Source organism: Neophocaena asiaeorientalis, unplaced genomic scaffold (genome assembly GCF_003031525.2).
Source record: "Neophocaena asiaeorientalis asiaeorientalis breed wild unplaced genomic scaffold, Neophocaena_asiaeorientalis_V1.1 scaffold171, whole genome shotgun sequence".
Taxonomy (NCBI): domain Eukaryota; kingdom Metazoa; phylum Chordata; class Mammalia; order Artiodactyla; family Phocoenidae; genus Neophocaena; species Neophocaena asiaeorientalis.
The window spans coordinates 10,262,833-10,275,462 of record NW_020174013.1 but is presented as its reverse complement, the minus strand read 5'-3'; the positions used below and the strand labels follow the sequence as shown (position 1 = coordinate 10,275,462).

At 52.2% G+C, this 12,630-nt stretch overlaps 1 protein-coding gene across 1 annotated transcript in view; it reads left to right on the top strand.

Annotated features, from left to right (window-relative positions):
- The window catches only part of STPG4 (sperm-tail PG-rich repeat containing 4), a 38,620-nt gene extending 38,137 nt beyond the window's left edge, over positions 1-483 (top strand). Inside the window, exon 5 of the mRNA XM_024753531.1 lies at positions 345-483. Within this exon, the coding sequence (XP_024609299.1) occupies positions 345-461 (117 nt within the window). The 3' untranslated portion in view covers positions 462-483. The remainder of the gene's footprint in view (positions 1-344) is intronic.
- The last annotated feature ends 12,147 nt before the right edge of the window (positions 484-12,630 follow it).

Below are 12,630 nucleotides of genomic sequence, written 5' to 3'. Positions count from 1 at the left end.
GGGGGGGGGAGACGCTGGCATCCCCAGGGACAGGGGGTGCCCTGGAGAAAGCGTGCCTTGAGGTGAGGGTGGGATGTGAGCCCGCCTCCCCTGGGCTGTCACTTGCTTGTCCTCTCTTCTCTCAGCACCTCTGCAGCCTTGGGGAGAGCCGTGGACAGGATCAGGTCTCAGCCCCTAGGACAGGCTCTAATTCCAGGGTGCACAGGCCCCAGCCCCGGCCACTGTGGCCCTCACCTCCCTCCGTGGGGATTTGCCAGCCACGTCTGAGCGCACAGCCAGGCTCAGGAGGCTTCAGGTTCTGGTGTCACTATCTCATCACTCCCTGTTTTCTGTTGTGTTTTCAGAAAACGCCAGGCCCAGGAGCGTACACATCTTCAGCACAATTCCCCAAGCAGCCCCGGACCATAGCCAAAATGGGCCGAGAACATAGCCTTTTCTTCAACAACACAATTGGCTTTTAAAATAAACCCATCTTGGCCCTAAGCGACTTTGAGTTTTAGTAAGTTCTTATGTTTAGAAGACTCTATTTTGTCTCTTCTTTAGGAGGGTTTGACCACAGACCATAATCGATGGCCTGTGGGGACCACCCAGCCCGCTTATCTGGAAGAGTCCCAGCAAAATGTCCAGTTCACGTGCAGAAGTTTCCTGGTTTGAACAATCAGTTATATGTTCCCTCTGTGTGTTGTCAGAGGGTGTATCCCCAGAGGCTGTGCCCCTGGGCTGCTCTCACAGCACCTGGACGGGCCCTGATATGTCAGGTGGGCTCTGTGTGACCTTGGGCTCTCTAGCTGGGTCTCCACTGCACTGGGGTTAACACGCCTCACAGACTCATGGAGACTTTCTCGGGGGGTCGGCATTCAGCCAAGGCCAACCCGAGCTTGACGGGATCCCAACAGATGGTTCTTTCTCTTTCTCAACTCCCTGAAGAGAACAATATTGATTCAACCCGAGGAGCATTTGTGGTTTCAGGTCAACAGAAATATTTTGAGGATCTGCTCTGTGTCAGGTGCTGTGCTGGGGTTAGGGAGTGGAGGTTGAAACAAAGATGAACAAGGCATGTGACCGAGTTTAGGGAGGGTTGGAGGGGAGACGAGGCCAGAAAGGTAGTTTGGAATAGTTCCTGGCTTGAGGGAGGCTTTGGAACCCATGCCAAGAGCCTCCTTCCGGTCACCTTGTGTGTGCAGCTCAGGGGTGGCCGTCATGTGGATGGCAGCTCCACCAGCAAGACAGGCCCTAGTCTCGGGAAACTGCGAGATCACCACGCCCGGCGTGTGGAGGAGCAAATTCTGACAACAAAGGCCATAACAGGCGCTCAGAGCAGGGACAGGGCAGCACGGCCCGAGCGGGGAAGGACGGCTGCGTGCAGGAGGCAGCTTGGCTGGTACCCAAGGGACCAGGAGGCCGAGATAGGCAGAGAGGAGAGGGAGGAAGATGGAGGGCAAAGAACCCCATTTGGGCGAAAAGCAGGAAGAAACATTTGCTGGAGGAGAACAAAGGGAGCCTGGCCCAACTAGAGTGGAGGGTGCAGATGGGAGCGGGAGGGGGCTTGGGCAACACCCAGACCACAGGCCAAGTAGTCAGTCCTGCTCTGGGAGCTCCAGCCAGACAGACCCTACGCTGGACAGCCAGGGTCTCATGAAGAATGGGCAGACTAGAGTCATTAATCAATAATAGGAAGGAATCTTTTTAACTAAAAGAAAGAAGAAGAAAACCTAACATAAATCCCTATGTTTTATTATATTAAAAGAAAACCCCAGCTCTCTTCTCTAGTCATATAAACACCATTATATAGCAGGCGTTGGGCGCAAGGAAGAGGTCATCATCTCCCTGGGTTTATCCACGTCTCACATTCGTGGAAGAAACTCCCTGCACTGTGTTCCTTCAGAGCAGAAAACGGCCCCTTGGAAGGTGAGGCAGATGCCTCAGGGGTGGCAGCTCCTGTCCCACTCCGATCCGCACATGGCTGCAGGGCAGATGGGTGGGTCAAAGGCCCCTGCGGGATCAGAAGGTAACGCCGGCAGTTCTGACAGAGCGGCTTTCTCTAGGAAGCAGCATGTCGGGTTGTGCCTGGCGCTCAGGGCAGCAGTTCTAGAGAGAGGGAGGTGAGAGGCGGTCACATGTCTTGGGGCTCGTGGGTGGAAGGTTAGGGGAAGCCCTCACACTGGCAAGGGCAGGAGGGAGCTTGTGTTGCAGCTATGTGGGATATCTCCCCGACAGCAGTGTGAACCAGGGGCGGGCAGGGACCGCCTCTCTCTCCCTCTGTCTCCCCTCTGCTTCTCCCTCAGGCCAGCCTCTTCCTATGCTTAGGGTCTAACGCAGCCTTCTCCTTGCATCATTTTCTGAGCCCATGCCCTAAAGAACGTAAACAACCCCTCCTGGTTCCAGTATCAGGTTCCCAGGAGAGAGAATCCAGTTGGCCAGCTTGGGTCAGGGGTCCACCCTTGGGCCCTCCAGATGTGGCCAGGAGGGCCTAGACCCTTGGTGCAGACATAGCTGCAGGGGCCAGCTGTGCCGGGATGGAGGGCAGCTCCACTGTGTTCTAGAAGAGAATGAAGACCCTTTCAGAATAAGGAGAGGGCGTCTCCTGCCTGGCCTGCAAGAAGGGGGCTTGGGAGGCCTGCAGAGACGTCACCTGGAGGTGGAACCGCTGGAGAACACTCTGCAGGGCCACCCTTGAGTCTCCAGTCCATGCACTAACTTTGCCCTTCTCCTGTGACTTCTGTCTTCTTTCTGTAGCTGGGGGTACCCCAGCCCTGTCCTCCTTTCCAGTCTTGCCACCTGCCCATAATGCAGCCTCCCCCTCCTCTGTGTCTCCTCTGTGGTGATGTGACGGAGGTTTTTCCCTAGGTGCTAGCAGAGGGGCTGGCAGGCACCAGGTGGTGAGGAGAGCAGTGTTTTGCTTCTCTTCTTTGACATATTCCAGCATTTTTTATAGTAGCTCATACAGGTAGGGAGAGGCTTTTCCAAATAAACCAGAGGGATTCTGGATGGCTTTTTCCCGCCACAAGCCTAAAAACTGGGACAATGTTGGAAGTGCAAGGCCTCCTTCTGTCCTTTCCAACATGGACAGACTGGGGTTGACTTTGAGCTTGAGCTTTGAGATTAGGATATAAACACCTAGCAGCTACTGCTGTTGTATGCATCCAGTGACAGGTCCAAACTGACTTAGAAAAGCCAAGAGCCTGCAGATGGAAGGGAATGTGGTGTTTATCCTACGTCCCGAGGGGCCTTCCTTGCAGGGTCCCTCCTCCATCCCCCATGGACCGCTGTGACACTGGCTTCTCGAGGTCTGGCCCTGGCTTCCCTGAGCATTCTGGTGTCCCTCTCCCCTCCCCCACCCACACGCCAACTGCCCTCTGAATTTGGCTTCAACCAAAGCGAATGGTTTTCTTGGCTGCAAAATACCTTCTGCTGTTGCCATGTGAAATTCCCTCTGCGTTAAGTCAGAGCATGTCAAAAGTCGCAGCACTCGTGGGGACAGCTTGTCCTCCGCCAGCTTGTCCTCCGCCCCGCATCTCTTTCCCTCCTTCCTCACCCCCACTGGCAAAACCTCCCCCCCCAACATTGCTTTCTGGACCCACAGGGGACACCTTGCAGACCTGGAGACCTAGGGCCATAGGTTGCTCAGGTGATCGGCCTGGCCTCCAGCATCACCTCTCACCTGCTCGGTGCCACCCGCCTCGAAGCAGCACACAGCTGCCTGGACTCCGGTCCCTGCGGCTAGGATTACTTTGAAAGACTTATTATCTTGAAAACACTTTCTACAAGTTCAGAATCAGTTGTTCTAAGCTGCATTTTAGAATCCCCGGGGGAGACTTTACAAAGCTCAGGGCCTGGCAGCGCCCAAACAGATCACGTCAAACTCTCTTGGGTAGGACTCAGGCCCAGGATTTTTCTAGTGTGCCTCCGCGTCCCACCCTCCCCAGGTGATTGCAATGATCAGCCAAGGCTGAGAACAGCTGCTGAGATGGTGTGAAGGCACCAATCACCAATAACTCTGGGCGGGGCCACAGGTAGTTCCCCCCACCCCTGAAGGTTTAAGAAGACTTCGCTGCGTCCCTAGGAAGTCACGCTCCAGCTAAGAAGAGGTTGGTCCGTGTTACCATCTGGCTGAGTCCTAAGGAAAGAGGATGGCGCCGGGCCGGATGGTCTGAGCGAAGTAAGTTCCTGGAACGTTGCCGGTGGAAGTCATTCTGCGTGGAGAGGTCAGCAGGGCCCTTGAACTCAGGCACCTCTCGCCAGCCTGACTCTTGGCTGGGCTTCTCACAGATCTTTGGCTTTGGCCAAGGGCGGGGCTGCAGGCATACAGAGCCTAACAGGCCCAAAGGGAGGGGTTTGGGTTCCAGTTTCAAGGCCGCAGGGACCGGGTGGGCTTGTGGGCGCCAGTGCCAGAGACCCAGACGCTGGTCCGGCTTGCCAACCGTCTCCCCAGAGAAGGGGCGACTCTGGATGGCAGGAAGAGCCAAGGCTGACGGAGGCCTCGGAGTGTGGCTTAGTCCCTGAGAAGTGTAGGCAGGAAGGGAGCTCAGGCCCAGTGACACTGCATCTCTGGTCCCCAGGGTGGGCTCCGGGGGATGGGGGTGGGGAGCCAGGGAACTGAGCGACCTGGGAGGGGGCAGGGTTGGATGGCAAAGCAGTGCACTGGAGCTGTGCAGGTCACAAACAGAGCTCTGGGCTTGATGAGGGCTGGCCTTTGTCCCCTCACCCCCTTTCTGAAGTCCCAGAGCTCAGAGGTCCTGCATGGTAACTGAGGGCCATCACAGAGAAAGGAAGTTGCTGGAGCTTCTCTTATTCATCAGGACCAGAGGGGACGCTTGGAAACACGCCAGGCAGGGTCACAGCTGTTGAGGCTTCTAATCCCCAACCCGTCCTGGGCTGGGCATGGGAGCTGGACTGCAGAGAACCTGTGTGCCCCTGGTAGCTCACTGTGGAAACTGACCATCTGTTAGTTTCCCATGGCCGCTGTAACAAATTTCCATAGACTTTGGTGCTTAAAACAACACAGATTTATTCTCTTACAGTTTGGGAGGTCAGGGGTCCCCAAATCAGTCTCACTGGGCTAAAGTCAAGGTGCTGGCAGGCTGGTTCCAGAAGGAGTCTCTTTCTGGGAGCTCTGAGAGGAGAATATTTTCTTCTCTTCTTTAGCTTCTAGAGACCACCTGCATTCTGTTGTTCACGGCCGCTTCCTCAAATCACTGCAAACTCCTGCTCCCACAATCACATCCACTCCTGACTCTGACCCACCTGGTTTCCTCTCCTCTTGTAAGGATCCTTACGATTATATTGGGCCCACCTGGATACTCTCCCCATCTCAAGACCCTTAACTGAATCACGTTTGCAAAGTCCCTTTACCATGTGAAAGAACATATTCTAAGGTTCTGGGGATTAGACAGGGACACCTTCGGGAGGGCGTTATTCAGTATTCCACACCGTCTATCTAACTTGTAGCTGGGGGGATGTGAGGCATCCTTTTGCCTGAAATGCTACTCTCCCGTGGCCCTTCTTGTGCTATCTTCGCCTTCCCCAGTCTTCCCCAAGCTGGTTGGTGCTTCTCCTAAGGGCTCCAGTAGTCCCCAGATCCTTGCCTGAGGCCAGCGTTGGATTGTAGGCTCTGAGATCATAGAGTTGGGATCTACTGGGGCATTGGTGAATTTCCCGGTGCCTAGTACAGTGTTAGCATATAGTAGATACTCACTGAATACTATATTTTACTGAGGTATAGTTGATACAACATTATGTAAGTTTCAGGTGTAAAACATAATGATTTACAATTTTAAAGGTTATACTCCTTTTATAGCTATTATAAAATATTGGCTATATTCCCTGTGTTGTACTATATATGCTTGTAGCTTATTTATTTTATACATGGTAGTTTGTACCTCTTAGTCCTCTATGCCTATCTTGCCCCTTTCCTCTCCCCATTGGTAACCACTAGTTCATTCTCTATATCTGTAAATCTGTTTATTTTTTTGTTATATGCACTAGTTTGTATTAGTTTTTGGATTCCACATATAAGTGATATCATACAGTATTTGTCTTTCTCTGTCTGACATATTTCACTGAGCATAATACGCTCCAGGTCCATCCATGTTGTTGCAAATGGCAAAATTTCACTTTTTTATGGCCGAGTAGTATTCTATTGTGTATATATGTGCCACATCTTCTTTATCCTTTCATCTGTTGATGGACACTTAGGTTGCTTCCATATCTTGGCACTTGTAAATAATGCTGCTATGAACATTGGAGTGCATTTTTCTTTTTGAATTAGTGTTTTTGTTTTTCATTTTTCTTTTTGGATATATATGCAGAAGGAGAATTGCTGAGTCATGTGGTAGTTCTATTTTTAGCTTTTTGAGAAGCCTCCATACTGTTTTCCACAGTGGCTGCACCAGTTTACATTCCCACCAACAGTGTAGGAGCGTTCCCATTTCTCTACATCCTTGCCAACATTTGTTATTTGTGTTCTTTTTGATGGTAGCCATTCTCACAGATGTGATATCTCATTGTGGTTTTAATTTGCATTTCTCTGATGATTGACGATGTTGAGCATCTTTTCATGTGCCTGTTGGCCATTTGTGTGTCTTCTTTGGAGAAATGTCTATTAAGGTTTTCCCCCCGTTTCTTAATCAAGTTGTTTGTTTTTTTGATGTTGAGTTGTATGAGCTGTTTATATAGTTTGGATATTAACCCCTTATTGGTCATATCATTTGCAAATATTTTCTCCCATTCAGTAGGTTGTCTTTTCGTTTTGTCATAGGTTTCCTTCGCTGTGCAAAAGCTTTTACGTTTAATTAGGTCCCATTTGTTTATTTTTGCTTTTATTTCTTTTGGCTTAGGAGACAGATCCAAAAAAATATTGGTATGATTTATGTCAAAGAGGGTTCTGCTTATGTTTTCTTCTGGGAGTTTTATGGTTTCTGGTGTTACCTTTAGGTCTTTAATCCATTTGGAGTTTATTTTTCTATATGATGTGGGAAAAGTGTTCTAATTTCATTCTTTTACATGTAGCTGTCTAGTTTTCCCTGCACCACTTACTGAAGAGATGGTCTTTTCCCCATTGTATATTCTTGGCTCCTTTGTCATAGATTAATTGACCATAAGTTTGTGGATTTATTTATGGGCTGTCTGTTTTGTTCCATTGATTTATGTGACTGTCTCTGTGCCAGTACCATACTGTTTCAATTACTGTAGCTTTGTAGTATAGTCCGAAAGTCAGGGAGTATGATACCTCCAGTTTTGTTCTTCTTTCTCAAGATTGTTTTGGCTACTTGGGGTCTTTTGTGTTTCATAAAATCTTTTATATTATGGAAGTTCCTTTGATTATTTTGAACCACAAAGAATTGTCTAGGGAAGGGCTGTTAGCCTGAATATCATCAGCCATTTTTGGTGTTTGCTGACAAAAGTCACCTGATGAAATAAGTTTCTAAAAAGAGGAGGTAAAGAAACTTAGTACTGATTTTAGAAATCATTCCTGGAGGTTTGACCTTAGGATTGCAGGTGTTAGATGTTATAAACAAGCTCTCTAAGACCACTTAAAAAGCAGCCACGTTGGGAGTTCCCTGGTGGTCCGGTGGTTAGGACTCAGCACTTTCACTGCCGTGGGTCCAGGTTCAATCCCTGGTTGGGGAACTAAGATCCCGCAAGCTGTGAGGAGCAGCCAAAAGTTAAAAAATAAAAAAGCAGTCACATTAAAAGTCACGTTCTGGGGAATGGGGTTGGGCGGGGGGAGAACGCTCCTAATGTTTTACATATGGTACTTATGGCTCCAGTTAAAATCTCCAGTAGCCACATTATTCCAAAAATTTAAATGTGCCCTATCTTGTATGGAAATGAAAATGAAGCTTCTGGAAAGTTGTGTTTAATGACCCACATGTCTGTAGTGCAGATGAAGATCCTAATGGCGAAGATGCATGAGTATTTCTAAAATAACTTCTCCAATGGGATGAAACATACATGTAACTCTATTAAGAAAATATAATGGATTGAGACCAACTGTAGGTGCTTGAACAGCCATAACAGACTCAGGAGGGCTAAGGTCTCTCTTCAGAGCCCTGTCCCAGGCACCCCCAGGGTGAAGCACTGGGATGGTGTGTGTGCTGGGCAAGAGGGAAGGCTAAGGTCAGCCGGTGGGTGGGGCCAAGGTGGATTTACTCCACATTTGTACCCCAAGCCTCCCACTGGCAGGAGAGCCTCCCTAAAGGCCAGCTGGTGTCCCGCTCATGAGGGCACATGTAGGCGTGGCTGAGCCCAGGCGTGTGGGATGTGGGGGCCACACCTGGGAAGCAGAACCCCCAGGGCCTGTGTGCCAGCCTGGGTGTTCTGACAAAGCATAAGGGTCCTATGAGGTGAGTGGTGAGAGGTGCAGAGGGGGAGGGAGGGAGGGAGAGAAACTTCTGGGAGGTGTGGGAACTGGGTCTTGAAGAAGAAGGGGCACAAGGTGAATTCTGGGAAGAGAGGCCCAGTAGGAGTGGCGTGGACGTGGGAGAGTGTGGGTCATTGAGGGCACAGGAGACACCCTCACAGGTAGGGCGAGGGCCCAGGACGGGGTGTTCCCAGCTCAGAGGAGACACTGTCTGGATGGAGGAGAGTGCCTGGCCCCAGGCTAGCAACTGCCGGGGCCCTCTGTGAGCTCACACTAGCCTGCACTGGGCCAAGCCATCAAAGCCCCTGCACCCTTGGCGGGGTGCTCTCAGGGGTGCAGGTGTGAGCGGTGTAGGGGGTCCCACTCACAGCCAGTGAGCTGGGGGCCTTGTTGGGGGTCGGGTAGTGAGCTGTGGGCTCCTGGGCACGAGACAGGTGAGGGGGAGCTTGCAGCGGCCTCCTCCTGGGCCCAAGCTGAGGCCATGGAGGTCACAGTCAGTTACAGAGACTGCCCCAGCTGCTGAGACCTGGGGATGGGAAGCTGGGGAAGCCACCTATGCTCTGACCTCTGCACAGAGAAGGGACTCATCTCAGGTGTCAGAGCTGACACCTGAGGCCAGTTAGTCTTTGTGACAGTGTCCCTATGCCTGCTCTGATCCCCGTTTCAGCATACACGCACCTCCTCTGGTTGGCGGGTGTCCCAGGAAGAATGCCATAGACCGAGGTTCTTGCATGCAGACCGCCCAAGTGTCACTCACTCACTGCCCTGGTGGCTGGAGGCCTCGGGCCGGTCACCTCACCTTCCTGCACTGCCTTCCCTCCCCTGTGAGATGGGCTTTCGCCATGCCCACCGGTGCCCCTTTGCTTCGGGTCGGAGCCCCTCCCCCCATAGGCGGGTGCCCTGGCATGCGCCCCTCCACCCCCAAAGGCTGGTCTCCAGGTGCACACTGAGAGGAGACCTGGGGAAGGAGAGTGTGCCTCTCTGGGGATGGGCGGGGCCACCAGGAACAAACACACTCGAGGTCCCTTACGTCATCAGGGGGTCATTGCAAGGACCGAGGAAAGGACTCAGATGGGAGTCTTGACTTCGGGCTGCAGGAGCTGGAGAGGCCGTCTGGGATAGAATGGAGCTCTCTTGAGTCCATCGTCTTTTGCCCCCTTGAAAATGGGCATTTCTTTTGATTGGAGAGCTCCATCTTTATGGAGATTCACCTGCTCTGCATTTTTCTATCTTCTTGCCCAGCTGTTCTTCCTTCTTGCCTCTGGCCCTTGGCTTCTGCCGCTTTTCAGCCTCTGCTCCCACCACCAACTGCTTCTGTCTCTGTCCCAACTCTCACCGCAGAGGCCAGACCCTCTGCACCCTTCAGCACTGTCAATGTCATGCAAGGCAAGGAGAGGTGGAGGGACCATTCCACATTAAAGGAGACTAAAGAGATGTGACAACTAAGTGAAATATGCGACCCCGGCCAGGGGAAGACAGTGCTACAAGGAGCAGTGGTGACAAACTGGCATATGGATGGGAGAGGGGAGAAAAATACTGTGTCGGGGTTAAATTCCCTCATTTGTGAACTGTGCTGTGGTTATGTAAGACAAGGACCTTTGTTCTTAGCGAAAACACACTGAATTACTAAGGGGTAAAGGGGCATGATTTATGCAACCTATTCTCAGATGGTTCGGAAAAAAATATGTTTTTAAAAGAGGCCCACAATGACTTACTTCTTGCCAAATTCCAAAGAGACAGTTAAGGGGGGAAGAGAATGAGTGAGAGTGTGAGAGAGCAGGGACGGTCACCACCAGTCTGGGGGTCTCTGTGTGGGATGCCCAGGCCACCTCATAGGCTGTGGGCCAGTGCACAGAGGAGGAACTTTGGTTCTGGTGGGCAGGACAGTGGGGTCACATGGCCCGGCGCACAGCTCCCATGGTGACCTTTTCTTGTTTCCGGGTTGCCTGGCATCTTGAGAACCCTCTTGCTCTTTGGGGGACTTTCCAGCTTGTTGAGTGGTCTCTGTTTAAGGAACCTCCTCTCTGGCTGCAGAAGGGGCTAGGGTGGCAGGCAGCACTGAGCATCAGCCGTTCTCCCCTGCTGGAGGATTCCTGGTGATGCACGTTTCCATGGATCCCAGAGGGGTCATTCTGCTGCTTCAGTGACAGGCACTGCCTGCCTCTCTCCCATCGTCTGGTGAGCTGGTGCTGGCTCTGTGGGTGAGGACCTTACTCTCAGCTTTGCCATATTCCTAGCTGTGCGTGGAGGCACCATGATCTCGTCACCTTTCATGGGGACAAAACCCACTTCCCTAGGTTGTTGACTACCAAAGGAGCAGTGTCGGAGAGAGTCCACCGATAAGCAAAGTGCCTTATGCCTAGTATAGTAGAGGGAGAATGTTAGGATTGTCATTGTTATCAAGAGAAGAGACAGGACAGGAGCCCCCATGATGTACCATAAGTGACAATGATAGGGAAGGTGTGGGGTGGGTGTTCAAGGGGGTGTGAGTTCTGTTGTCTTCCTCCTCCGGGGGGACCTGCATCGTACTGAGTGCCCAGGAGGGCAAGGCTTGAGGGAATGATGGGCTGATGCGGGGTCTCAGAAGGGGCCCGTTACTGCTCACCCGGAACTCCAGCTGCTCAGGCAGCCATATTTTGTGTCCTGAGGCCCATCCCCTGGTCACAGCTGGTTGTTCTTAGGGACCCATGGAAAAATGAGCGGGACCAGTGGGATCGTCTCATCCAAGAATCTAAGCTCAGATGCACAGAGGGGTGTCGCTGCAGCACTGGAGGTGGAAGGCCAGCCAGGGTATGTAGATTGAACGTAGTCCCATGGCAGCATCTCTGAGTGAGCGAGGTCAGCCAGCAGGGAGAGGAGGAGGGAAGAGGCGGGGCAGAGAAAATCATCACACAGGTATCCAGTGGTTATTACGGGCCCGGCACTGTTCTAGGCTCTTTCCATGTTTTTTCTCACTTAATCATCATGATAGTCCACAAAGCAGGCACTATTCCAGGATTATCCTTACTTTACAGATGAGGAGACAGGCACAGAGAGGGTAGGTCACTTGCTCAAGGGCACAGGGCCAGCCAGTGGTAGAGTGGCCTTCGAGCTTAGTCTGGGTGCTGACTCCATCACCAAAGACGGATGCACGGCTGCTTCGGCCCCATATCTGTGCACTGCGGTCCCTGCCCTAGGGCTCCAGGGAAGCCCCCTTGTCTCTTTCCTGGTACTACCTTCAGTGGGTCTCTGCTTTTCGCAACTGAGAGAGCTTGATGAAAATTCGAAGGAGTTTCTGGCATGGGATACTTTCCCAGTAGGACCTCTCTAGCTTCCAGAATCCAAGTCTGCACCACGTGGGGGTGGTCCCACAGGTCGCTTATGTGTGAGGCTCGCTGACGGTGGGTTGTCATCAAGAGATGGCAGCACGGGCTGGGGGATATTTGTTTAGCTGGATGCTTCCTGAAAACCAGGCCAAGAAATATTTGCACAGTGACATCTGAGCGCTCGGGTCGGGGGTGTGAATGCAACAGTGAGTACTTTGGTAGGAGTCGGGGTGGTGGCAGAGATTCCATTCATACCTGTGCCTGCAGATAAACACTATTAATACTGCAGGGCTGTGGGCTGGAGGTCCACGGGGGTGACAGTGCAACCGAGTCTCAGCCCCAAACTCCAGCCCTTGCTTTGGTACAATGGGTCGGACACGGGGCTGGCCCCCTCCCTCTCCAGGAAGGGCTCGAGTGTGAATGAGGGGTCCGCAGATGGGGAGCTGGAGGTCAGGAAGCGCCTGGGTCTCCACCACTGCCTGACTTTCCAACATCTGACCACCCTGAGGTCAGCTCAGCAAAGCCCTCCTCAGGGACAGGAAGGCCGCCCCTCCCTCCCTCCAGATTCCCTCGGTCTTGCCCTTGTAGGATGAGCTTTTCTAGGCCTTTCTCCCAGGCTGGCAGACAAGTGACACCATCTATAGCCTAAAGCAGCCTTTAATTCTCACCCCAGGGGGCCGTGAGCTGGCAGAGGAGGGTGTGTGACAAGTAATCTGATACTAATTGTTAAACCACTAAAGACTGAACGTGTTTTCTAAAAAAGTATCACAGGGAAATCAAAGCTGGGCACCCAGGAGCTCCAAGAAGGGCCCTTCCTCACTAACAGCCAAACCGTAACCGCAGTAATAGGGCTGAGGATCAGGGTGGAGGTGGCCAGGGCGCTGAGAGGGCAGCTCTGTCCAAACCAGGCCCTGAGTTCGAGGGGAAGCCTTAAGGGCAGCTGTCTTCAGACCGTGTGGGTGC